Genomic DNA, 24,366 nt, shown 5'->3' on the forward strand with positions numbered 1-24,366 from the left:
GGTGTCTATCAAGATGCTAGACTTGCACAGCAGGCCAGGCAGTTTAGGGGCGTGGTTAGGAGGCAGGCAGCTCCTCCCCTTAGTAAGTTCCTGAGCTTGGGAACCTTGCTGGATTTATTCACCTTTATGTTTCTTCTCTGTAAAGTGAGAATAAGGATACCTATCTCACGAGATTATTATAAGGATGAAGTATTATAACTTATTTTTTAAAACTTCCTGTGGTTGGAACAGGAAAACATTTAATAAATGTTAGTTTTCGTGGTGACAAACCAAATTTATCTTTTCCTACAGACCTGTTTTCTCCCCACTCTGGATCTTGCTCATATTTCTTTCTTTCTTCAAAGCCCTGTTCAAATGCCAACATATACGTGAAGGCTTTCTTGAATTTTGGGAGAATTAATAACTCCTACTCCTTCTTGGCCCTTTCCTTGTGACTCTCTTGAGAATGTATTTTTATTCTGTTTTTTCTAACCATGATTTATGCATGTGCCTTTGTCATCCACCTTCATGCACCCACCCTCTCTCCCACCCACTAGGCTGTGAGCTATAAGAGGGCAGGGAACACAGCTCATTCCTTCCTGAATAATTCAATCAGTTCAATAAACATTTGATGAATGAGCAAATGACTGAATGAATGCATGAGTGGAAGGTTACTCAAATGACACTTTCTGTCATTATCACAGATTAGTTTAATCAGGGAGCAGGGGTTCAAGAAACTCAAGTTTCAAAGTGATTGGTGCTCATGGGAAGCTAGGGTCTGAGGTTTGCAATGTAGCCATGGAGGGACAGGCCTGTGTCAGGCCAAGGAAGGTATAGGGCGCCCAAACAAGTACTACTTCATTTCTTTTTAACTTAAAAAAAATATGCTCTGTGGCCTTGGTTTGTGTTGATGGTGACAAGTAATCACAAGAGAAATGAGGACAAGCACAGCATGATGAAAATCTGATCCATCTTGCTGGATTTGGCACCCCTGAGTAATGGTGGCTCTTGAAGGAGGGAATTGCTTCTATCAGAGATTCACGGGGTGAAGTGGGAGGATGAGGGAGAACACATTCGCTATGTAGGCTATGTAAGATCCAGTTATACAAAACTGGGTTCCAGCAATCCCCAATTAGATTTAAATTTGTTCAGTGGGAATTCCGCTTTAATTTAAAAGATGGTCACCAAATTCTCAAGCAAATTTATTTCGCTTAAATAATCACATTTTGGGGTGGGATAAAATAGTGAGACTGTGAGGGTAAAAACTGTAATCTCAGTTCTGATAGGGGGTTGAGAATTCTCATCACTGTCTGGCATAATTGCCAGGTGCCAGCTCTCATCTACAGCTAGCCCCAGGGCAGCAAACAGAAGATAGTCGTAGAGGAAGTTTTCTGAGAATCCTTAGAGAGCTTTTCCATTTCCATGGCTTCTGGGAAATCACCATCAGTGACACCACCAATGGGTTGCTCTTGACACGTTAACTCTTTTACTCTCTATGTTCTTTTCATGCTCCATTCCAGTAGTTTTTGTCAACTTCTCAGCATTCACTTTAATCAGACCTGGCAGGCTCATCCCAAGTCTCCAGAAACTCAACAAAAGGCCTACCTTTCCAGTTTCCTGACCTTGAACTCACTGATTTCTCCAGGTTCTACTCACCACTGAATCCCCTCTTTCAGAGTCTGCTCCTTTAACTTCTAACTCAAACCCTTCCTCTCGTCCAGTTCCCTGGTGTTCATGGTTGATGTAGGATGATTTTTCTTGGCTCCAATCTAGCCTTGTGCTGAAATGCTACCTTGACGTGCTTCTATATTTCCAGATTCTGGGACCTGGCGCAAGCAGGGTCAGACCTGGTGTTCAGCCCATGGTACCAGGAAGCCCAGTATCCAACCCCAGTCCCCTGATTGCCTAGGAAATGGGGTCAGTCTATTTCTTATCTTTTTCTCCCTTAAGCAGGGGCTGGTTGTAATAGAAGAAAAAAGCATTAAGATCTCACAATATGCCAGACACTTTGCATTTATTACAGTTTTCCACTTAATCCTCCCAGCGTCCTTGTAAGGATAGGAAACATTAAGTGGTAAAGTCAGATATATAACCCAGGTAGGCTGAACACAGGTCACTTGTGTCTCTTCATGACACTCTCTGAGCCTCATTGTCGTCATCAAGAAAATAGTGACGACATCAGTTTGAATCGCATAGTATTGTCTATATTCAACAATTTTTTATCGAAAAAATGACAATTTCAGAGAGTTCAACATATAATATTCCCTACCTTATAGGTTAGTTGTAAAGATACAGTAATTGCCAAGTGTGTGCCACATAGTAAACTTAATAAACATTAGCTATTCTCACTACACCATACCCTTCATTTTCCTGCTTTATCTTTTTGTGTATGTTTCTATGGCTTTCTGCCCCCTTTATCACAGTTATAGCAGTATCCCTAGTATTTGGCATATAGTAGGAATTCAATAAATACTTATTGGATTGGATTTGATCGGATTTGTGAAGAAAAACAAAACAAGACTTGTGCTGTATTCTATGAATTCCAGAGTAGATGTCATTTGCAACCAATAACTGTATCCATCAAATTCTGAGCCATCCATATTGGTGTGTGGTATGTACTTTACCTTTTCTCATCCGAGAATACCTGAAAAGTGGTTATCTCAGTGTTCTATTGTGGCTACTTGATAAAAACTATGAGACCACAATTCCAAGGCCCAAAGAGGAGGATATTCTGATAAATAGAGGAAATCTTGGCTTCTGGCAATGCCTTTCTTATTCTTAAAATAGACTCATTCTTGTACTGGGTTTATTGTCTTTGGGTTTGGGAGACACAGGTAATCCCTGGAACATGCATTGTCTTCTGGAGAAGCACAGGTGTGGGGAAAGAGACCCTGGACCCAGAGACGAGGCTCCAGAATGGCCACATACCCTGTGGGTCACGTGCAGAGTATGGGACCAGCCTGCTCTTTAGACAATTGAAGAAAGCTCTGTGTAAAGATCCAGACTGCTTGGGAGGCTGAGGCGAAGCAAATGCTTCTATTCTCCTGGCAGCTTCAAACCATCTTAGACAAGTTCATATTTCCCTGCTATCCGAAATCTTCTCCAGCCCTCCTATGCAGAAATAACTGTGGTCTCTCTCCACCCACTGCTCCTTGTGTGTACATTTTCCCCAGCCCATTACATTTAGCTATGTATAGATGTTTCCCCAAAAGCCATTTTCCCCACTAGACTCCATGTGGGCAGCCCCTGAATCTTATTCATGTTCTATACTCGATACCTAATGCAATGCTTGGCAGCAAGAAAATATACAGTAAATGTTTGCTAATAATACTAGTAACTACTACTACTAATAGTACTATGTTTACTAAATGCTTATTGTTCTGGTTGAATTTGCATAAAACCCTCTGAGGTGCCTAATATCATGATTTCTGTTTTATGAAGGAGGAAGCAGAGGCACAAGAGAATAGCCTGATCAGGCCTCTACAGCCGGTAAGCGGCAGAGGCAGGCTTCAAACCGAGGCAGTCTGGCGCCAGAACTTGCCCATTAACTGCCTCTCCTTCCTTTTAACAGATGAATGATTCTTGACTTTTGGCTAAGATGAAGAGTAATGAAGCATAGTTCAGAAGGAAGGAATTCACCGTGGTGGGAGAAAAGCAGGATTTTATCTACTTGCCTTTTGATTGCTGCTGTCAAAAGACCCCCCCAGTCCTACTTCGGTTGATGGATACTAGCGAGACAAACACAGGCAATTTAGAGATTTCAGAGTTGAGGTCAGGAAATAAAAGCCCAAAAGGGACTCTGAAGCCTCTCGTTCACTCAGAACACTCTAATTGCCTCGGCCACCAAGATGGCCGGGAGCCTTCGGGACGGCAGTCATTTCGGGGTTTGCGGGTGGAGCGCCGTCCCTGGTTCCTCTGAAACGCAGCTGCCTCATCAGCATCCTGTAGTTCTCCCATCAGGAAAAGGCACCAAAGTGTCATGACCTTTCAGCCTCGTTCCTGAGTCTCATTAGGACAGAGCCCGGGGATGAATGTAATGAACGGCCGCGCCTCTATGAAGGCATAATGTGAAAATTGCTTCCACTGTGCCCCTTCCTGCTGGGCTGTGCGGAGATGCTGATGATTAAACCGTGAACTTGACCTGGGGCTGAGGCGGCGGCGGCCGGGGCCTGAAAAGAAGTGTTCGCTTTCATTCAGATCTGCCTCTCAACCCCAGCAAAGCATGACTCACGTCTTACTCCCTATAGCCGTGTGTGTTTTGACTTTCGATTCATCCGTCTGACGCCACGCCGGGCTGAAGTCAAGGCTGCCTGTGCCAGCAGTAGCCTCCCAGAAGAAACTCCACCTCCGCCGGCTGGAGAGCGGAACTTGCCGCCAGCATTTACGAAAACGCTTGCGTTTCTTCTCTTCGTTCTAATTGAGGCGAGGTAGCAAATGACTTGCCTTGAAGCAGCGTCCAAAAATCAATTCTAATCACATTGGTATAAAGGAAATGATTTCTTTGCTTGGTTACCGTCTTAAAATTCAGGGATCGGAAGCTCGGTTTCAGTGAATTCCCAGGGATTGGGAGGTGAATACTAATTAGGTAGCCTGACTGCAGAATGCCTCAAACTTTCCAGAGCATTTCTACAACTATTATGTAACTGGGTTCTTGCAACAACTGTCTGAGGCCCTCAGCCTAGGTCATAGTACCCTCATTTGACAAATGAAGAAGCCGGGGCCCAGAGAGGTTGAGTGATTTGCCTGAAGCCACACAGTCAGACAGAAGCCCAGCAGTCTATCTTCTGCCATATGTAACTGCTGCCTGTTGAATCTGTTCTGAGTCAAGTTTTACTGTGGAACTGAAATATTTTTTAAATTAAAAACAAATTTTTTGGTCACTGAGTATAGCATTCTCAGAGATGGGAAGAGGAGGAGGGCAATATGATGATATCACCAAAAGTTCTGGACCCAAAAATGAGGACTAAACCTCACTGAAGGTTAAACTATAGTGTAACACAAAATTTCCAAAAAAATTGTCAGTCAAAGAATTATTTTTATCTCTAAGCATTATCAGTACTATTATTTTCTTAATATATATTTTCTATATTTAAGAAAAAATATAGAAAATTTTGTTCTATAATTTCTTCTTTTGTTAAGCTTAAATATAAGGAGGTATCACTGCTTCAATTTGAAAAATTTATCACCTACATAAATAGGAGGCAACCCAAACCATAAAGTCAATAAAAATATAAAGTTAATAAATGTCTTGTTAGACCCTACAACCTACAGAGAACTCTGAGCCTAAGACCAAAAAGGGAAAATTTCCAAGTATTAGAAAAGTGATAAAAACAGACTAGCCCTCAACTGAAATTTTCTTCTTTATATAACCAAGAAATTTGTGCAAGGAATACATTTCAGACTATGACATTCAGTATTACTTGATGCTATGCCTACACCTGGCATAAAATCACTTCCAATAGTGCTGTGGATATGCTTTCCATACGTTGGGAAACATAGATGCATCTGATTGGCTCCTTTGAGAACAGGAGTCCAGGAAAAAGCAGGACAAGATCCTCATTGCAAATTCATCTCATCATTCTTCTCTGAGTAAGTCTATGACTGCAAGGTTATAGACATTCAAGTTACAATAATGTCCCAAACCAGTTGATTTCAATATTTGTATCAGTCAGGACAGGCTAAGTTATAGATGGTAACAAACAACACTCCCCAAACCAATAAAACAACTTTATTTCTTGCTCACACTGCATGGCCATGAAAGGTCTGGAAGGCAACTCTGAACATTGCTGGCTGTCACTCAGGGACCAGGCTATGTGAGCAACCACCATCTCAAACTTTGCCTGTTGCTGTGGTGAAGGAAAGTGAACTCTGTAATATGTCCGTTCTGGCTCACAGGCTAGAACTTTCATAGGGTGCCACCCCATCATTAGAGTTCAAGAAGTTTAATTCTATCATATGCTCAGAAGAAGGAAGAATCAGAAATATTTTGTGAAGAGTACTAAGAGCTACAATAAAAAAAAAATTAATGTCGCATATTCACTTGAGCGTCTGTATACGGCTCTGGAGCTGCCTGATTAAAAAACATACTATAATATACATATAAACATTTGTATTCCCTTTCATGAGATTCAGTGGACCTCAAGTTAAAAATCTATGCTCTAATAAATGAAGTAACTGCAAACATTTTTTTTTAAAGAGTCAAAATAGTAGGGAAGAGGGATAGACTGTTTTCCGAGCAAGGAGAGTGATGTGAATGAAAATGGGTCTGAAGAGATTAAATATATCTTCTGGTAGAAAGGTTTACACAACTGAAACAGAAAACCTAAGGATGTGAGACTGGAGAGGTTTGGGAGAGCATTAAGAAAAAAAATCAGTGAAAAACCTTGGACTATGGAAAGTTAACTTATTTGGTATCAGTTAAGCAGGGAAGACTCATAATAGAAAAATGTTGAAAGATAATTTGCTACTGTGTTTTTAAGGATTAAGCCCCATGGTTTGTACTTAGTAGGCAATTAATATAAATTGGCTGGTTGATTTTGTTTTAAATCAAACACTCCAGTCATTCAGTCAACAGTATTTCTTGAGTGCTGGCTCAGATTAGAAATAGAAATTATTTTCCTTAAGATGCAAACACCTAATTTCCTGGAGGAAAAGGACATGTGTGGAAGGAGATTAGTGATAAACCTAATCTCCTGCTGGGGAGAGATTCTTAGAAAAACCAGATATAAGAGGATGTGAAAATGGATGGATGAATAAGAAAGGAGCAACTGGGAAGACTTATCAATGGTTGGGGAAAGGAGAGGGGCAAAGGAGTGGAGAGGGAGAAAGTGCAGGAATGAGCTGAGGAGATAATGATTCCATGGTTGAAACCAAGGGGCAGAGATGATAATTAATCATGTGATGCCATTGAGAAGGAGATAAGAGATCGGAGAGAATTTGGTTGGCTTGATATGTTTATTTGTAGATGTTATTATTTTTAAGGTTGGTTTGGATGGCTTTTGGGTATAGGGTAAGAGAAGAAAGGATCCTTGGCTTCATGTCCTCAAAGAGATTATTGTCAACTGGGAAAAGAGTAATCTAAGAATTTCCCAAACGAATGTTGCATTACAACTGTAATAAGTACTAACCAGGAGAGATATGTGGTCCATGAGAGAATATTTTGCTAAGAGGTTCCCAGGTGATGCTGATATTCTGATCTGGGACCACACTTTGAGGATCTCTGCTCTAACATGTACTTTACATCACTCCACTTATAGTTCAAACAGCTTCAGTGTCAAAGTAGTTAGATGATTTGACTTGTGCACTAAATTCTGGAGCAAAAAATCCAAGAAAAAAATTGACTGTGATGTGGAATACAGACACAATGGCTGGATTTGGGGGAGAAGGCTTTAGGTTTTAGGAGACTGTTTTCAGCTCTCTACCTTATATTATATATGCAAGTGCCCTATCTCTAGAACTGATATATTCAGTTTATCAAAACAACACTCTAAAATCTATACAAAGGCTAAGTGAACTGTGAAAGTCATCTGGTAAGGCAGTGGGAGCCCCGGACACAAAATGCTAAACTTGACTGTAATAATGCTAAACTTTGATCTTAAAGACTCTCCTACATCTTACTGGACTTCTTATTAAAAGGAGGGGTAAGAGTATGTAGTTGGGTTGTTTCCAAACAGAAAATATCCCTATTAAAACATTTGCATGTAAATCCTGAAAGTGTTTATTCATAAAACAATTATGCCAGAAGAACTTGAAAGATTGAGACATTCAATGTTGTTTTAGGCAAAGTAATTAACTTCTAGTGCACAAACTTCGCTCTCCCAAAGCCCACTGAAGGATCAGATGCTCAAACATGCATGGTATTAGATTAAGAGAATGTTACTTTTTCTTCCTCCAAGCACCAGATGGTTCCAGAATCCAAAGGCAATGGAGAAGAAAGCCTAAATTTATTTGGTTTAAGTGGTTCTCACTGAGGGTTTATGAGAAAGATCATATTTTAGTACCTAGCAGACAAATGCAAAAATAATTTCACAGCTGATCCTCATTTCACAAAGAAAAGAGGCACAGGGTCCAAGGGTTAGAAGGGCCTTAAATGTTATCTAGTCCATAAAGGGTCACCAGTAATGTGGTATCTTGATAAGAAGAGCAAAAAAATTACAAAGAATAAACAAATACTAGAATTATAAGTAGCTTACTTTTCTTTATGTGTAATTTAAAATTTTAATTCAAGTACTAGAAAATGTTTTACAAAATAAGGGAAAGAGCAGAAAAACATAGAGTGGTCCTATAATGAAAGAAAATTTTTCTTAAAAGAATTTTAAACATAATTTGCTAGCAGTGCTTGAAGCTCAAACAAATAAAGGCAGTTCATTCGCATAAGGACACTTTGAAAGGATTAAAAAATTCCAAAATGGAGTGTGTGAAGCTTTGACAGTAGAAATAATAAAATGTTAACTCAATTCAACACAATATATTTTTGGTCAGCCATTGTCCAAGGCCTCTTAGAAACTAATGATTTTGTCTGGAAAACAAGGTAGTTACAGTATTAAGTATACCAGTTTCTGATTTATATGTTCTCTGACAGGCTCTGCTTTTGCAAGGGAAGTGGAAAAACATTTTACTCTTCTTTGATAGTGAGTTTTTAAAAAAGTCATCTATGTTAGGAAAGAATATCTATTAATAAAAAAATTGTACTCTAAAAGAAACGAGTTTAAGTAAATTTTGGAAACAACGCATCAGGGTGGTAAAGAGTCAACAAGGAGTATAAAGAAGAAAAATAAAAATAAGGGAAGAGAGGAAAACAGGTGAGGAATGAGCAATGAAAAGTATCCCAGAGCAGACCACCCCCATCCCCTGGCAAGTGCTGGAGGACCTTAGGTCACATATGCTGTAGACCGGATCCTCCATGAAAGTCTTGTCTTCCAAGGGAGAGAAGGTTGAGGGAGGAAGTTAGAGTCAGAAGAGGGGAGAGAAAGAGGAGAAGGCAGATGTATTGGCCTTCTGGATCTTAATTGCTTTCATATAAATTGAAACAAAATGAGAAGTGTAATGGAGTGGAAGAGAGATATTTTCAAACTGAAGGATTACTAAGGCAGAAGATTGCATGTACAAATGATAGAAACATCAGAATCTGGTCTAAATGAAATATGAAATTGAATAACAAAGGACAAAATGATTAAGATTTAAGAAAATCTGATCATAAAATGAAATTAGTCCATTCTAATTATTTAGATTTAAGTTGTGAATGATTAGCTTGATCTCAACAGCACCACGGTGAGTATGCAAGCTAATTTAGTAAAAACCATTATCATAACACAGGACATAATTACTTTGAAAATGTCCAAGATATAGAGCTTTGCTTCTTGGAGGCAAAGATAATTGCCAGTTTAGACCTACCAGAAAATTAAAATTTTGTGAAGAACGTTTAAAAAGGTCTTACCTCAAGCTTAGTGATAAAAAGATTTATGTTATCTTTAATATACATGCTCTAAAAGATTTCACATCAACATGAAGTTTGCTTTCTCTATGCATATTGCACCTTAACTTCTTCTCCAAATAGATTTCTATTAAAGAAAATAGTTCCCTTTAGAACAAATAAGTACTGGCAAAAAATTAATGACTTCTAGAGATATACTAAATATAATTCACTGAAAAATCTGTAAAACACAGGCCACTGAATAGAATTTTCCAAATTCAAGAACTACTTTCTTATTTGGAACACATTATAATATGCCCCATAGCATCAAGGAAGTGATCTGATGTAGACTCTTGTTTTCCATTTTTGCTGCCCCAGATAGGAGTCTGAGCAGTGACCAGGAGAAACAATTGGGACAACCCCTGAGGAATTTTGTCAAAGTGACTATATTCTAGACTTGGATCTTTAATTATTGGATCCATGCCATGGTCATTTCTGTATTCCTATCACCTAGCAGAGTGCCTAAATCATAGTCTTTATTATGGAAACACCTTTGGAAAGAACTAGGTTCAAATCTTACATCTATCAATTATGAGTGAGGAAACAGTAGCCAATTTAGTTATTTCTGAGTTTCAGTTTCTTCAACTGCAGAATGGAGACAAAAATAACTATCTATTAGAGTTGACATGAGGGTTAAATTAGGTTGCTGAAACTCCAAGTACAGTGCCTGGAACATAACAGAACTCAGTAAATTATAGGTGTTTATCATAGTCTATAGTAGGCAAGAATTCAGTTACTCACATATGGCTCATAGCTCTCCAACTCCTTTAGCTGATGGAGCCAGTCCATCCCAGTGGCTGCCTCCTGATATCTCACTTCTACTTGGAGATTTTGAATGAGGTTTTATATGGATTTTGGATGATTAAAGACATTCTCAGGAAAGAGGTTGACTATGGGGCCTTGGAAGAACTATAGCTTCTGGTCCTTGCCAAAAAGCTTAGTTCCACATATATGCACTAGCCTGATCAAGAGTGACATCCTTACAGAACAAAGATGGAAGAGTAGGAGGAGGTGCTCTCACTCTCTCTTGCGAGAACACCAGAATCACAACTAACTGCTGAACAATCATCGACAGGAAGACACTGGAACTCACCAAAAAAGATACCCCACATCCAAAGACAAAGGAGAAGCCACAATGAGATGGTAAAAGGGGCACAATCACAATAAAATCAAATCCCATAACTGCTGGGTGGGTGACTCACAGACTGGAGAACACTTATACCACAGAAGTCCACCCATTGGAGTGAAGGTTCTGAGCTGCACATCAGGCTTCCGAACCTGGGGGTCCGGCAAAGGGAGGAGGAATTCCTAGAGAATCAGACTTTGAAGGCTAGCAGGATTTCAATGCAGGACTCTGACAGGACTGGGGGAAACATAGACTCCACTCTTGGAGGGCACACACAAAGTAGTGTGCACATTGGGACCCAGGGGAAGGAGCAGTGACCCCCTAGGAGACTGAACCAGACCTGCCTGCTAGTGTTGGAGGGTCTCCTGCAGAGGCAGGGGTTAGCTGTGTCTCACCATGAGGACAAGGACACTGGCAGCAGAAGTTCTGGGAAATACTCCTTGACATGAGCCCTCCCAGAGTCTGCCATTAGCCCCACCAAAGAGCCCAGGTAGGCTCCAGTGTTGGGTTGCCTCAGGCCAAACAACCAACAGGGAGGGAACCCAGCCCCACCCATCAGCAGTCAAGTGGATTAAAGTTTTACTGAGCTCTGCCCACTAGAGCCAACTCTACCCACCACCAGTCCCTCCCATTAGGAAACTTACACAAGCCTCTTAGATAGCCTCATCCACCAGAGGGCAGACAACAGAAGCAAGAAAAACTACAATCCTGCAGCCTGTGGAACAAAAACCACATTCACAGAAAGATAGACAAGATGAAAAAGCAGAGAGCTATGTACCAGGTGAAGGAACAAGATAGAACCCAACAAAAACAACTAAATGAAGTGGAGATAGGCATCCTTCCAGAAAAAGAATTCAGAATAATGATAGTGAAGATGATCCAGGACCTCAGAAAAAGAATGGAGGCAAAGATCGAGAGGATGCAAGAAACGTTTAACAAAGACCTAGAAGAATTTAAGAACAAACAAACAGAGATGAACAATACAATAACTGAAGTGAAAACTACACTAGAAGGAATCAATAGCAGAATAACTGAGGCAGAAGAACGGAAAAGTGACCTGGTAGACAGAATGGTGGAATTCACTGCTTTATTCAATTCAGAATAAAGAAAAAAGAATGAAAAGAAATGAACACAGCCTAAGAGACCTCTGGGACAACATTAAACGCAACAACATTCGCATTATAAGGGTCCCAGAAGGAGAAGAGAGAGAGAAAGGACCAGAGAAAATATTTGAAGACATTATAGTTGAAAACTTCCCTAGCATGGGAAAGGAAATAGCCACCCAAGTCCAGGAAGTGCAGAGAGTCCCATACAGGAAAAACCTAAGGAGAAACACGCCGAGACATATAATAATCAAATTGGCAAAAATTAAAGATAAAGAAAAATTTTTGAAAGCAGCAAGAGAAAAACGACAAATAACATACAAGGGAACTCCCATAAGGTTAACAGCTGATTTCTCAGCAGAAACTCTACAAGCCAGAAAGGGTGGCATGATATACTTAAAGTGATGAAAGGGAAGAACCAAGATTACTACAACCAAGATTACTCTACCTGGCAAGGATCTCATTCAGATTCGATGGAGAAATCAAAAGCTTTACAGACAAGCAAAAGCTAAGAGAATTCAGCACCACCAAACCAGCTCTACAACAAATGCTAAAGGAACTTCTCTAAGTGGGAAACACAAGACAAGAAAAGGACCTACAAAAACAAACCCAAAACAATTCAGAAAATGGTCATAGGAACATACATATCGATAATTACCTTAAACGTGACTGGATTAAATGCTCCAACCAAAAGACACAGGCTTGCTGAATGGGTACAAAAACAAGACCCATATATACGCTGTCTACAAGAGACCCACTTCAGACCTAGGGATACATACAGACTGAAAGTGAGGGGATGGAAAAAGATATTCCATGCAAATGGAAATCAAAAGAAAGCTGGAGTATCAATGCTCATATCAGATAAAATAGACTTTAAAATAAAGAATGTTACAAGAGACAAGGAAGGACACTACATAATGATCAAGGGGTCAATCCAAGAAGAAGATATAACAATTATAAATATATAAGCACCCAACATAGGAGCACCTCAATACATAAGGCAACTGCAAACAGCTATAAAAGAGGAAATTGACAGTAACACAATAATAGTGGGGGACTTTAACACCTCAATTACACCAATGGACAGATCATCCAAAATGAAAATAAATAAGGAAAGAGAAGCTTTAAATGACACAGTAGACCAGATAGATTTAATGGATATTTATAGGACTTTCCAACCAAAAACAGCATATTACACTTTCTTCTCAAGTGAACATGGAACATTCTCCAGGATAGGTCATATCTTGGGTCACAAATCAAGCCTTAGTAAATTTTAAAAAATTGAAATCCTATCAAGCATCTTTTCTGACCACAATGCTATGTGATTAGAAATGAATTACACGGAAAAAAACGTAAACAACACAAACACATGGAGGTTAAACAATACGTTGCTAAATAACCAAGAGATCACTGAAGAAATCAAAGAGGAAATCAAAAAATACATAGAGAAAAATGACAATGAAAACATGATGATCCAAAACCTATGCGATGCAGCAAAAGCAGTTCTATGAGGGAAGTTTATAGCTATACAAGCTTACCTCAAGAAACAAGAAAAATCTCAAATAAACCATCTAACCTTACATCTAAAGCAACTAGAGAAAGAAGAAGAAACAAAACCCAAAGTTAGCAGAAGGAAAGAAATCATAAAGATCAGAGCAGAAATAAATGAAATGGAAACAAAGAAAACAATAGCAAAGATCAATAAAACTAAAAGCTGGTACTTTGAGAAGATAAACAAAATTGATAAACCATTAGCCAGACTCATCAAGAAAAAGAGGGAGAGGACTCAAATCAATAAAATTAGAAATGAAAAAGAAGAAGTTACCACAGACACCTCAGAAATACAAAGCATCCTAAGAGACTACTACAAGCAACTCTATGCAAATAAAATGGACAACCTGGAAGAAATGGACAAATTCTTAGAAAGGTATAACCTTCCAAGACTGAACCAAGAAGAAATAGAAGATATGAACAGAACAATCACAAGTAATGAAATTGAAACTGTGATTAAAAATCTTCCCACAAACAAAAGTCCAGGACCAGATGGCTTCACAGGTGAATTCTATCAAACATTTAGAGAAGAGCTAACACCCATCCTTCTCAAACTTGTCCAAAAAATTGCAGAGTAAGGAACACAACCAAACTCATTCTATGAGGCCACCATCACCCTGATACCAAAATGAGACAAAGATACTACAATAAAAGGAATATTACAGACCAATATCACTGATGAATATAGATGCAAAAATTCTCAACAAAATACTAGCAAACAGAATCTAACAACACATTGAAAGGATCATACATCATGATCAAGTGGGATTTATCCCAGGGATGCAAGGATTCTTCAATATACTGAAATCAATCAATATGATACACCATATTAATGAATTGAAGAATGAAAACCATGTGATCATCTCAGTAGTTGCAGAAAAAGCTTTTGACAAAATTCACACCCATTTATCATAAAAACTCTCCAGAGAGTGGGCATAGAGGGAACCAACCTCAACATAATAAAGGCCATATATGACAAACCTACAGCAAACATCATTCTCAATGGTGAAAAACTGAAAGCATTTCCTCTAAGATCAGGAACCAGACAAGGACGTCCACTCTCACCACTATTATTCAACATAGTTTTGGAAGTCCTAGCCACGGCAATCAGAGAAGAAAAAGAAATAAAAGGAATACAAATTGGAAAAGAAGAAGTAAAACTGTCACTGCTGGCAGATGACATGATACTCTACATAGATAATCCTAAAGATGCCACCAGAAAACTACTAGAGCTAATCAATGAATCTGGTAAAGTTGCAGGATACAAAACTAATGCACAGAAATCTCTTGCATTCATAAATACTAATGATGAATAATCTGAAAGAGAAATTAAGGAAACACTCCCATTTACCATTGCAACAAAAAGAATAAAATACCTAGGAATAGACCTACCTAGGGAGACAAAAGACCTGTATGCAGAAAACTATAAGACACAGATGAAAGAACTTAAAGATGATACCAACAGATGGAGAGATATACCATGTTCTTGGATTGGAAGAATCAATATTGTGAAAATGACTATACTACCCAAAGCAATCTACAGATTCAATGCAATCCTTATCAAATTACTAATGGCATTTTTTACAGAACTAGAACAAAAAATCTTAAAATTTGTATGGAGACACAAAGGACCCTGAATAGCCAAAGCAGTCTTGAGGGAAAAAAGTGGAGCTGGAGGAATCATACTCCCTGTCTTCAGACTATACTACAAAGCTACAGTAATCAAGACAATATGGTACTGGCACAAAAACAGAAATATAGATCAATGGAACAATATAGAAAGCCCAGAGAGAAACCCATGCACCTATGGTCAACTAATCTACAACAAAGGAGGCAAGGATATACAATGGAGAAAAGACAGTCTCTTCAATAAGTGGTGCTGGGAAAACTGGACAGCTACATGTAAAAGAATGAAATTAGAACACTCCCTAAAACCATACACAAAAATAAATGCAAAATGTATTCGAGACCTAAATGTAAGACCGGACACTATAAAACTCTTAGAGGAAAACATAGGAAGAACACTCTTTGATATAAATCACAGCAAGATCTTTTTTGATCCACCTCTTAGAGTAATAGAAATAAGAACAAAAATAAACAAATGGGAGCTAATGAAACTTAAAAGCTTTTGCACAGCAAAGGAAATCATAAATAAGATGAAAAGACAACCCCCAGAATGGGAGAAAATATTTGCCAATGAATCAATGGATAAAAGATTAATCTCCAAAATATATAAACAGCTCATGCAGCTCAATATTAAAAAAAAAAACCCAATCCAAAAATGGGCAGAAGACCTAAATAGACATTTCTCCAAAGAAGATGACCAAGAAGCACATGAAAAGCTGCTCAAAATCACTAATTATTAGAGAAATGCAAATCAAAACTGCAATGAAGTATCACCTCACACCAGGTAGAATGGGCATCATCAGAAAATCTACAAACAACAAATGTTGGAGAGGGTGTGGAGAAAAGGGAACCTTCTTGTACTGTTGGTGGCAATGTAAATTGATACAGCCACTATGGAGGTTCCTTAAAAAGCTAAAAATAGAATTACCATATGATCCAACAATCCCACTACTTGGCATATACCCAGAGAAAACCATAATTCAAAAAGACACATGCACCCAATGTTCATTGTAGCACTATTTACAATAGCCAGGTCATGGAAGCAACCTAAATGCACATCGAGAGACGAATGGATAAAGAAGATGTGGTACATATATACAATGGAATATTACTCAGCCATAAAAAAGAATGAAACTGGGTCATTTGTAGAGACGTGGATGGATCTAGAGGCCATGATACAGAGTGAAGTATGTCAGAAAGAGAAAACAAATATCGTATATTAACGCATATATGTGGAACCTAGAAAAATGGTGCAGATGAACCGGTTTGCAGGGCAGAAATTGAGACACAGGTGTAGAGAACAAACGTATGGACACCAAGGGGAGAAAGCTGGGTGGTGGGGGTGTGATGAACTGGGCGATTGGGATTGACATGTATACACTGATGTGTATAAAATGGAGGACTAATAAGAACCTGCTGTATAAAAAAAATATAAAATAAAATTCAAAAAAAAAATCTGCTCTCTTAGCCACTTTCAAATATACAATATTGTTAATTATGGTCATTATGCTGTGCATTACATCCCAGAACCTATTCATCTTTAAAAAAAAAAAAAAAAGAGTGACTTCCTTGAGGGTTGTTGAGACCTCTACTGAACCAACTCTACCCTCTAAGAGTAAACTTGTGGAATTTTCTGAGGCTGTGTTGATACTGGTTAGTTCAACTGGCCACACAGAACTACTGGAAAGCAAATCAGGTGAAACTCAGAGTGGCTTATCTTTGTCAAGATTTAAAAAAATGTTATCATGTATGTAAAGCTACCAAAATGTCTGCAAATGAGCTGATTTCATTGAGGTGGTGCTTGAGAAATGAGATTTGTTAACTCAGGTCTCTTCAACCTAGCGCTTAACCTTGCTCTAAAATCCCATTATGAGACATAAATAGATTAGACAAATTGGCCACAGGACTCCAGTCTAAGCCTGTATGAGTTCCATGTCAATCCACAAGTGATGGTCTACCACTCATTAGGAATCAAATAGCTTTACCAGGAGATCAAAGAGAGAGAATGAAGGGCTACTTTTCCCAAGATTTTTTTTTTTCCTAAGGTTTTAAACTATCTCTATTTCCTTGAGTAGTTCAACAGTATTGTGGTTTACCTAGCATCGTTAGAAATCATTAAGTAAAATCTGGTAATGAGAAATCTCAGCTCAGGCTTCTTTTCCCAGGACCCCCACCGAATTTCTAGATTGAATCATGCTCCCTGCTGTCTGTTCTGGCTGACATCTTTCTTAGTACTTTCCAATTTATATCAAATCAAAATAATCTGTTTGTCGCTCATCCCCACCAGGCCAAAGGATCCTCAAAAGAAAAAAAGAGCATATATATATGTATATATATATACATACAAATATATATGTCATCATCTTTGTATCTGGCACTTAGTAGGCATTACAACTTACTGAATGGATAAATCAGTGGCTGATTATTCATTTAACAGAGACAAAAGGGGTCTCTTATACAGCAAGATTCTTTTGTATACTTAAAGTATATTTCAAAATATACTGTTTTTAGGAGAATCATATCTTTAATGAAATGAAGTTAAAAATTTAGACTTACATAAATTATTAAAATATATAATCAGGTTACCTGGTAAAGCACAGGAATGATTATGAACTACAAGTCTGAGAGGTTGGAGTTGGAAGTATTATATTATTCCCTAAACTGGTCACATTTATGGAAGGTATTCAATTCATCTGATTCAACTGGAGAAGGAAAATATTCATAGTATAACTTCCTTTTAGTTACAGATGAGTTACAATTACATATGTGTCACACTTTCCTCAAACAGTGAATATGTTCTTTTTCTTATTGGAAGTATTTTCAACTTCTGAACTTCCCTTTTTGAGATCAAATGTTGTAAAAGATGCCAACAGATTCATATAAAATTATCAATTACGAGACCTGAGACCTTAGAAATACCCACTTCAAAATTATATTGAAGCTCTAAAGCAAAATTCCAACTCATTAGAGCCTTAAAGGTAACTCACATAAAAAAGAGAAAACCTTTTTAATCAAATAAATATGATTTTAAAAACAATGCTGCTTGTGGTTATGATATAAAATATGATTTCATATTCATAATGTGTCTTCTGTTCCTCTTGGAGCATACTGAGGAATGGTAATTTCTTTGTGACCACTGAAGGAAAAAAAAGTCCTTGTCTGTAAAACTTTCTTATAATGACGATTACAACAGCAACAGCAATAGGAAACCCTATCACAAGCTATTAGAACACAGACGAGATTATATTGCAATTAGCCATGTCTATCTGATGGATTTTTCTTTCTAAGGGAAATTGTGCAAAGCATTTTATTTCAAGCCTCAAAGATTTTGATAAAAGAAAAAAAAGGAAACTGCAGTTTTTGCCACAAAAAGACAGGTGGCGTAAGCATGCAACCTTTTTTTTTTTTAAAGATACATAAAGTGCTTATTTTCTCTCTGAAGAAGCTCGCCTCTGCTCGGGTCCGTGGCTGAGCCGGTGACGTCAGTGTGGCAGTGCGGAGTCAGGCGCGGCGGCTCTCTATAAGCCCAGGAGCTGTCCGGGTGCTGAAACGGTCCGAGCAGCTCACGCAGCGGACCAGGAGGAACGTGCTGTGGACGTTCTCTGCCACATAAAAAAGAGGTAAGACTGCTTTTCCCTTTGATTTACTTGAAAGTTCTAAATTGCGTGTTCTCTCCTTAATTCCTAGCTAAGAAGAAAAAGACCATTTGGCAAGCTTGTATCTATAGAATAGCTGAACAGTAACCTGCTGCTCATCGGCCAATGTAAGGACACTATATACGTGTACATATATATGATTGAATCTGTGATTTATACCACTTGCTGTTAGGTGTTTACTAACCATAGTGCTATTTAGATAATCATATATAAGAAGCATGAAAAAGTTCAGGATATTTGTGTCAATACACATTATTAATGTAAAGTTAACCAAGACTGATATTTTGTTTCTTTCCTTAATTTATTGTTTCTTCCCCTAAGAACCAGATACAAGGCCAAGGATATAATTTATATGCTTAATATTCTTAACAGTAGGTTTCCAATGATTCAAAGGCTGTTAAACACGTTAGTGATAGAAGCAACCAATTTTGGAATTAGGTTTTTTTCCCCCTTTGACATTTACCTTGCAAGAGCTCAAAGTTAACTAACTCTATACAATTATTTTCTCAATTGGTATACTCTGAAAAGGCTTACATTATTATTTCCTAATTTTAGTCCTAGGAAGGTAAGATTAGAATGAGCTTCCTTATTTATTCACGGTGAAATATTATCTTGGGTTATAGGTTGGATATGACCATGGATTACAGAGAGATCATAATTTGGAATGCATGAGGAAAACATTCATAACTGTACAAACTATTATTATGATGCTTTGGTTGAAAGAGATTGTACAATATTTTGCTAAATATTTTGAATGGGACAAGTGTTTCTTTTTTCTGTATCCTAACTAGTTGAATTGCTCAAATTTGATATATCTAGCTGCATTTGTTAATGCTCTAGTCTAATTTCAATAGAAAAGACATTTTAACTTACAAGGCTTTAGTTCAAACTCTATATAGAATATTAGAGCTGTTGAAACCACCTTCACTACTTAGATGAGCTGCTACCTGGGAAAGAAATCCCTTGAGTCTTACTCAAAGGCAATAACTGTGTCATCCAAACTGAATCTGAATATATGACCAAACAGTAGCTCTTGTTAGGCTGTGGTTTAAATAACTGCATTGGATATTTTGCCCCAACTCCACAGCGAAGCCCACCTACAAGATAATGATTTTAAAGACCAGCACATAACCCATCTGTTAAAAATATTTCAGGATAATGGTCTCAAAGAAAATAAGTTTACTAAGATTCTTAAAACTACTAGTCTAAATACCAATGTTGAAAATTGATTTCCAAATCTAAATTAATCCTGAAATAGTATAAAGAAAATGCATAATGTGCTTTTACTTAAACCTAAGAATTTATGAATATAATTTCCTTTAGTAAACATTGATTCATAGCAAATATTTTAGAAATTTCCTCTGACATGCTTTTAAAGATTTTCCTTTCAGTAAATTAAGTAGTCAAGTTAATGGGGATCTTTTAAATAAATGTATATTTTACTAACTAATTTTAATAATCATTTTAATAAATAAATCTGTGCTAAAGAAATTTCTGTAAGTACAACTTTTTTTTAGGTTCTAAAAACCGAGGACATTACTTAAATACCAATATAATCTAGTGAACAATGATATTTTCTACAATTGATGTCTAAGCTAATAGATAATTGTACCTACATAACTTAGCTTATATATCACAAAACCATAATTCAGGTAAGATATCATGAACAAACTTATATAATTCCTTTACTTTACTTTATTTGTAACAAAAATTGCAAGTATTAAATTAGGTTTAAATGTTATCAATGCCAAATGTAAAACATGTAAAAACTAATCCTTTTGCTAATTCATATGTGAGACTATCAGGCCTTGGAGAAAAAAAAAATGAATGAAAAATTTTAAGTAGGAAGAATTCAACACATTGTCTGTATTTATCTAAATTGGGAGTTACATAGTGGTTATTTTAAGATTTTCTAACAGTATGAGTCATTTAAGATTTCATAGGTCCACACCCAAATAGACACAGACATAAGTCAAGCTGAATCTGAACACTCACAAGTTCAGAAATAGACTGGTTAAGAAAGCTTATGTTCTTTCTGTAGCATCTGTTATTATTTACTATACACTCTTGAGGGCTGAGGAAAAATATAACCATGATTGCATTTTACAAGACAGTCACAATAAAATTATTAGAAGAAATATGGAGCGCAGATATTTTAAAACAGTTTATATTTTAGTACATTTACATTGAAATAAACTTCACTGGATATCATGGATTTATTATTTTTTATAACTCTAGCTATTGTGCTTGTGTATCCTGACGGTACCCTGTGTGTTATTACATTTCAATCAAGATGAGTGATTATAAAATGCCAGACTTCTAAATTAAATATTTTGGAATTCAATGGGTAAAGAAATACTGCTTTGGGGATATTTAAAGAAAAACTTCATTAGGTTTACCTATAGCTGGGACTTGAGAAGACCCATATTCTGGAGGTCATTAAGGTATAGACCTTCCAAAATTAATAGTATGATTTAGTGGCAGAGTGAGAACAAGTTATTTCTGAAAATGTATGTGAATGGGACTCATCTACAAGATAATTCAGTATGATTAACATTAACATGGTATATCACTTCATCATATATAGTAATGTCACTGCTGCTGTGTTTCTACAACAAATTAGGTGGACAATTCAGGAACTAAATCACATGGTTTTCGATAAGGAGATAACTCTGTGTGTGTGTGTGTGTGTGTGTGTGTGTACATGCCTGTTTTAAATTAAGCCAGCTAATTTTTTTGCCAGTGATTTCAGAAGGAATGCTGTACAAGATAACTAAAACTCATCTTGGAAAGTATTTATTTAACAGAAACAATGCATACTACAAAACAAACAACATGTTTTATAAATTAAAAATAAAATTTGAGAAACTTCCTATCAGTGTTTTTGCTATTATTTTGACCAAGAGAATGCCATACAAATTTGATGCAACTGGGTAACAATTTTGCTAAAGATTCCTGTGGTTAGCCTGTGAGGATTGTGTAGGAAATATTTATAGATTTTAAAAAGAGTCATCCTAAATTAATGTGGAATAATCTCTACTACGGTTTCTTTTCCCCCTCAATGGTCAATAACCTCTTTTGCTATAGCGTCTATTAGTCTGTTTCATTTGTGTTAACTCATGTTTTCTGTGCTTTAAGGAAATCTTTCAAACATGGCAGAAGCTAAGACTCACTGGCTTGGAGCAGCCCTCTCTCTCATCCCTTTAATTTTCCTCCTCTCTGAGGCCGAAGCAGCTTCATTTCAGAGAAACCAGCTGCGTCAGAAGGAACCAGATATCAAATTGGAAAACGTCCAAAGGTTTCCCAGTCCTGAAATGATCAGGGCTTTGGAGTACATAGAAAAGCTCCGACAACAAGCTCACAAAGAAGAAAGCAGCCTAGACTACAATCCCTACCAAGGTGTCTCTGTTCCCCTTCAGCAAAAAGAAAATGGTGACTTGCCAGAAAGTTCAAGGGATTCCCTGAGTGAAGATGAATGGATGAAGATAATACTTGAAGCTTTGAGACAGGCTGAAAATGAGCCCCAGTCTGCACCAAAAGAAATCAAGCCCTATACCTTGAATTCAGAAAAGAACTTCCCAATGGACATGCCTGATGATTATGAGACTCAACAGTGGCCGGAGAGAAAGCTCAAGCACATGAGATTCCCTCCTATATATGAAGAGAATTCCAGGGACAACCCCTTTAAACGCACAAATGAAATAGTAGAGGAACAATATACTCCTCAAAGCCTTGCTACATTGGAATCTGTCTTCCAAGAGCTGGGGAAACTGACGGGACCAAACAACCAGAAGCGTGAGAGGGTTGATGAGGAGCAAAAACTTTACACAGATGATGAAGATGATATCTACAAGGCTAATAACATTGCCTATGAAGACGTGGTTGGGGGAGAAGATTGGAACCCAGTAGAGGAAAAAATAGAGAGTCAAACCCAGGAAGAGGTAAGAGACAGCAAAGAGAATATAGAAAAAAATGAACAAACCAATGATGAAATGAAGCGTTCAGGGCAGCTGGGCCTCCAGGATGAAGATTTCCAGAAAGAGAGTAAAGACCAACTCTCAGATGATGTCTCCAAAGTAATTGCCTATCTGAAAAGGTTAGTGAATGCTGCGGGAAGTGGGAGGTCACAGAATGGGCAAAACGGGGAAAGAGCAACCAGGCTTTTTGAGAAACCACTTGATTCTCAATCTATTTATCAGCTGATTGAAATCTCAAGGAATTTACAAATACCCCCTGAAGACTTAATTGACATGCTCAAAACTGGAGAGAAGCCAAATGTATCAGTGGAACCAGAGCAGGAGCTTGAAATTCCCTTTGACCCTGAAGACATCTCAGAGGTTGACTTAGACCATCCAGATCTGTTCCAAAATAAGATGCTCTCCAAGAATGGCTACCCCAAAACACCTGGTCGTGCTGTGGCAGAGGCTCTACCAGATGGGCTGAGTGTTGAGGACATTTTAAATCTTTTAGGGATGGAAAATGCAGCAAATCAAAAGCCTCCATATTTTCCCAATCAGTATAACCGAGAGAAGGTTCTGTCAAGACTCCCCTATGGTCCTGGAAGGTCTAAAGCAAACCAACTTCCCAAAGCTGTCTGGATGCCAGATGTTGAAAACAGACAAATGGCATATGAAAACCTGAATGACAAGGATCAAGAATTAGGAGAGTACTTGGCCAAGATGCTAGTTAAATACCCTGAGATCATGAATTCAAACCAAGTGAAGCGAGTTCCCAGTCAAGGCTCATCTGAAGATGATCTACAGGAAGAGAACCAAATCGAACAGGCCCTCAAAGAGCGTTTGAATAAACACAGCTCTCAGGAGACTGACAAACTGGCCTCGGTAAGCAAAAGGCTCCCTGTGGGGTCCCCGAAGAGTGACGATACCCCCAACAGACAGTACTTGGATGAAGATCTGTTAATGAAAGTGCTGGAATACCTCAACCAAGAAAAGGCAGAAAAGGGAAGGGAGCATATTGCTAAGAGAGCAATGGAAAATATGTAAGCAGCTTTCATTAATTGCCCTACTTTCACCCCTCCCACCCCAAGCAAACACCAACATTTCTCTTTAGTGTGTTGACTTCTATCTTGTTAACACTGTTACACCTTTAAATGATGTACAGGCAGATGATTCCATTTCACTGGGGTGTCTACTTCACTAACTCTGAGCTGTTCTCTTGTGTGTGGATATATGTAAATGTTATGACTTCTGAATAAAAATATTAATCATATCCCTTATTCAAGAAAGATATCTATGATAGTGTTTAATAGTGTATCTAATGACTGTGGCATTGTTGATGCTCACATATGACAAAGAGTGTCCTATAATTCTCTTGAAAGTTTTTAATACTTATTGAATTATTTTGTTACTGTCTGTAGTGTTTTGTGGAGTATTGGAGCAAAAAAAAAATAAAGCATTATAAATATATAGTTTTATTTAAAAGGCCTTTTCTATTGTGTGTTTTGTTGTTGTTTAATAAATGTTATTTCTGGACAACTGTGGGTTATTCATTCTGGAAAACCAGAGACGGTGACTATGGAGCAAGCAGTATGGAGCTAAAAGAGAAAATCATCACCTTCCACAGTCTATCCAGGTAAGAAATAAGGAATTTAAACATACGACCATACTACACATTTGTAGAATGCAACATCCTCTAGCATCCCACTACCTAATGCTTGCCTATAGTTTTTCTCATATTTATGATTATGGAATAAGACTTTTGGTATCATATTTATACCTTTTACCCTTGATTTATATAAATGCAAACATTTAAGTCTTCCATAACCAGCACTGAAAAAGAAGAGATGTGTATAGGACAGTCAGAAACAATTACAGACTTGGAAGCAATCTACCT

General features: G+C 37.7%; 1 protein-coding gene across 2 annotated transcripts in view; it reads left to right on the forward strand.

Annotated features, from left to right (window-relative positions):
- The window catches only part of SCG2 (secretogranin II), a 92,436-nt gene extending 68,497 nt beyond the window's left edge, over positions 1-23,939 (forward strand). The window contains exons 2-3 of one of the 2 annotated variants that reach the window (XM_082395849.1): positions 18,270-18,477; positions 21,652-23,939. In XM_082395849.1, coding sequence (XP_082251975.1) covers positions 21,666-23,516 — 1,851 coding nt within the window. In that variant the 5' untranslated portion in view covers positions 18,270-18,477; positions 21,652-21,665 and the 3' untranslated portion in view covers positions 23,517-23,939. Of the gene's footprint in view, positions 1-15,755; positions 18,478-21,651 lie in introns of those variants that run through there. The other variant, XM_082395848.1, reaches the window with a different exon arrangement.
- Positions 23,940-24,366: the final 427 nt, after the last annotated feature.

This window comes from Balaenoptera borealis (genome assembly GCF_965194805.1).
Source record: "Balaenoptera borealis genome assembly, chromosome: 6".
NCBI lineage: Eukaryota > Metazoa > Chordata > Mammalia > Artiodactyla > Balaenopteridae > Balaenoptera > Balaenoptera borealis.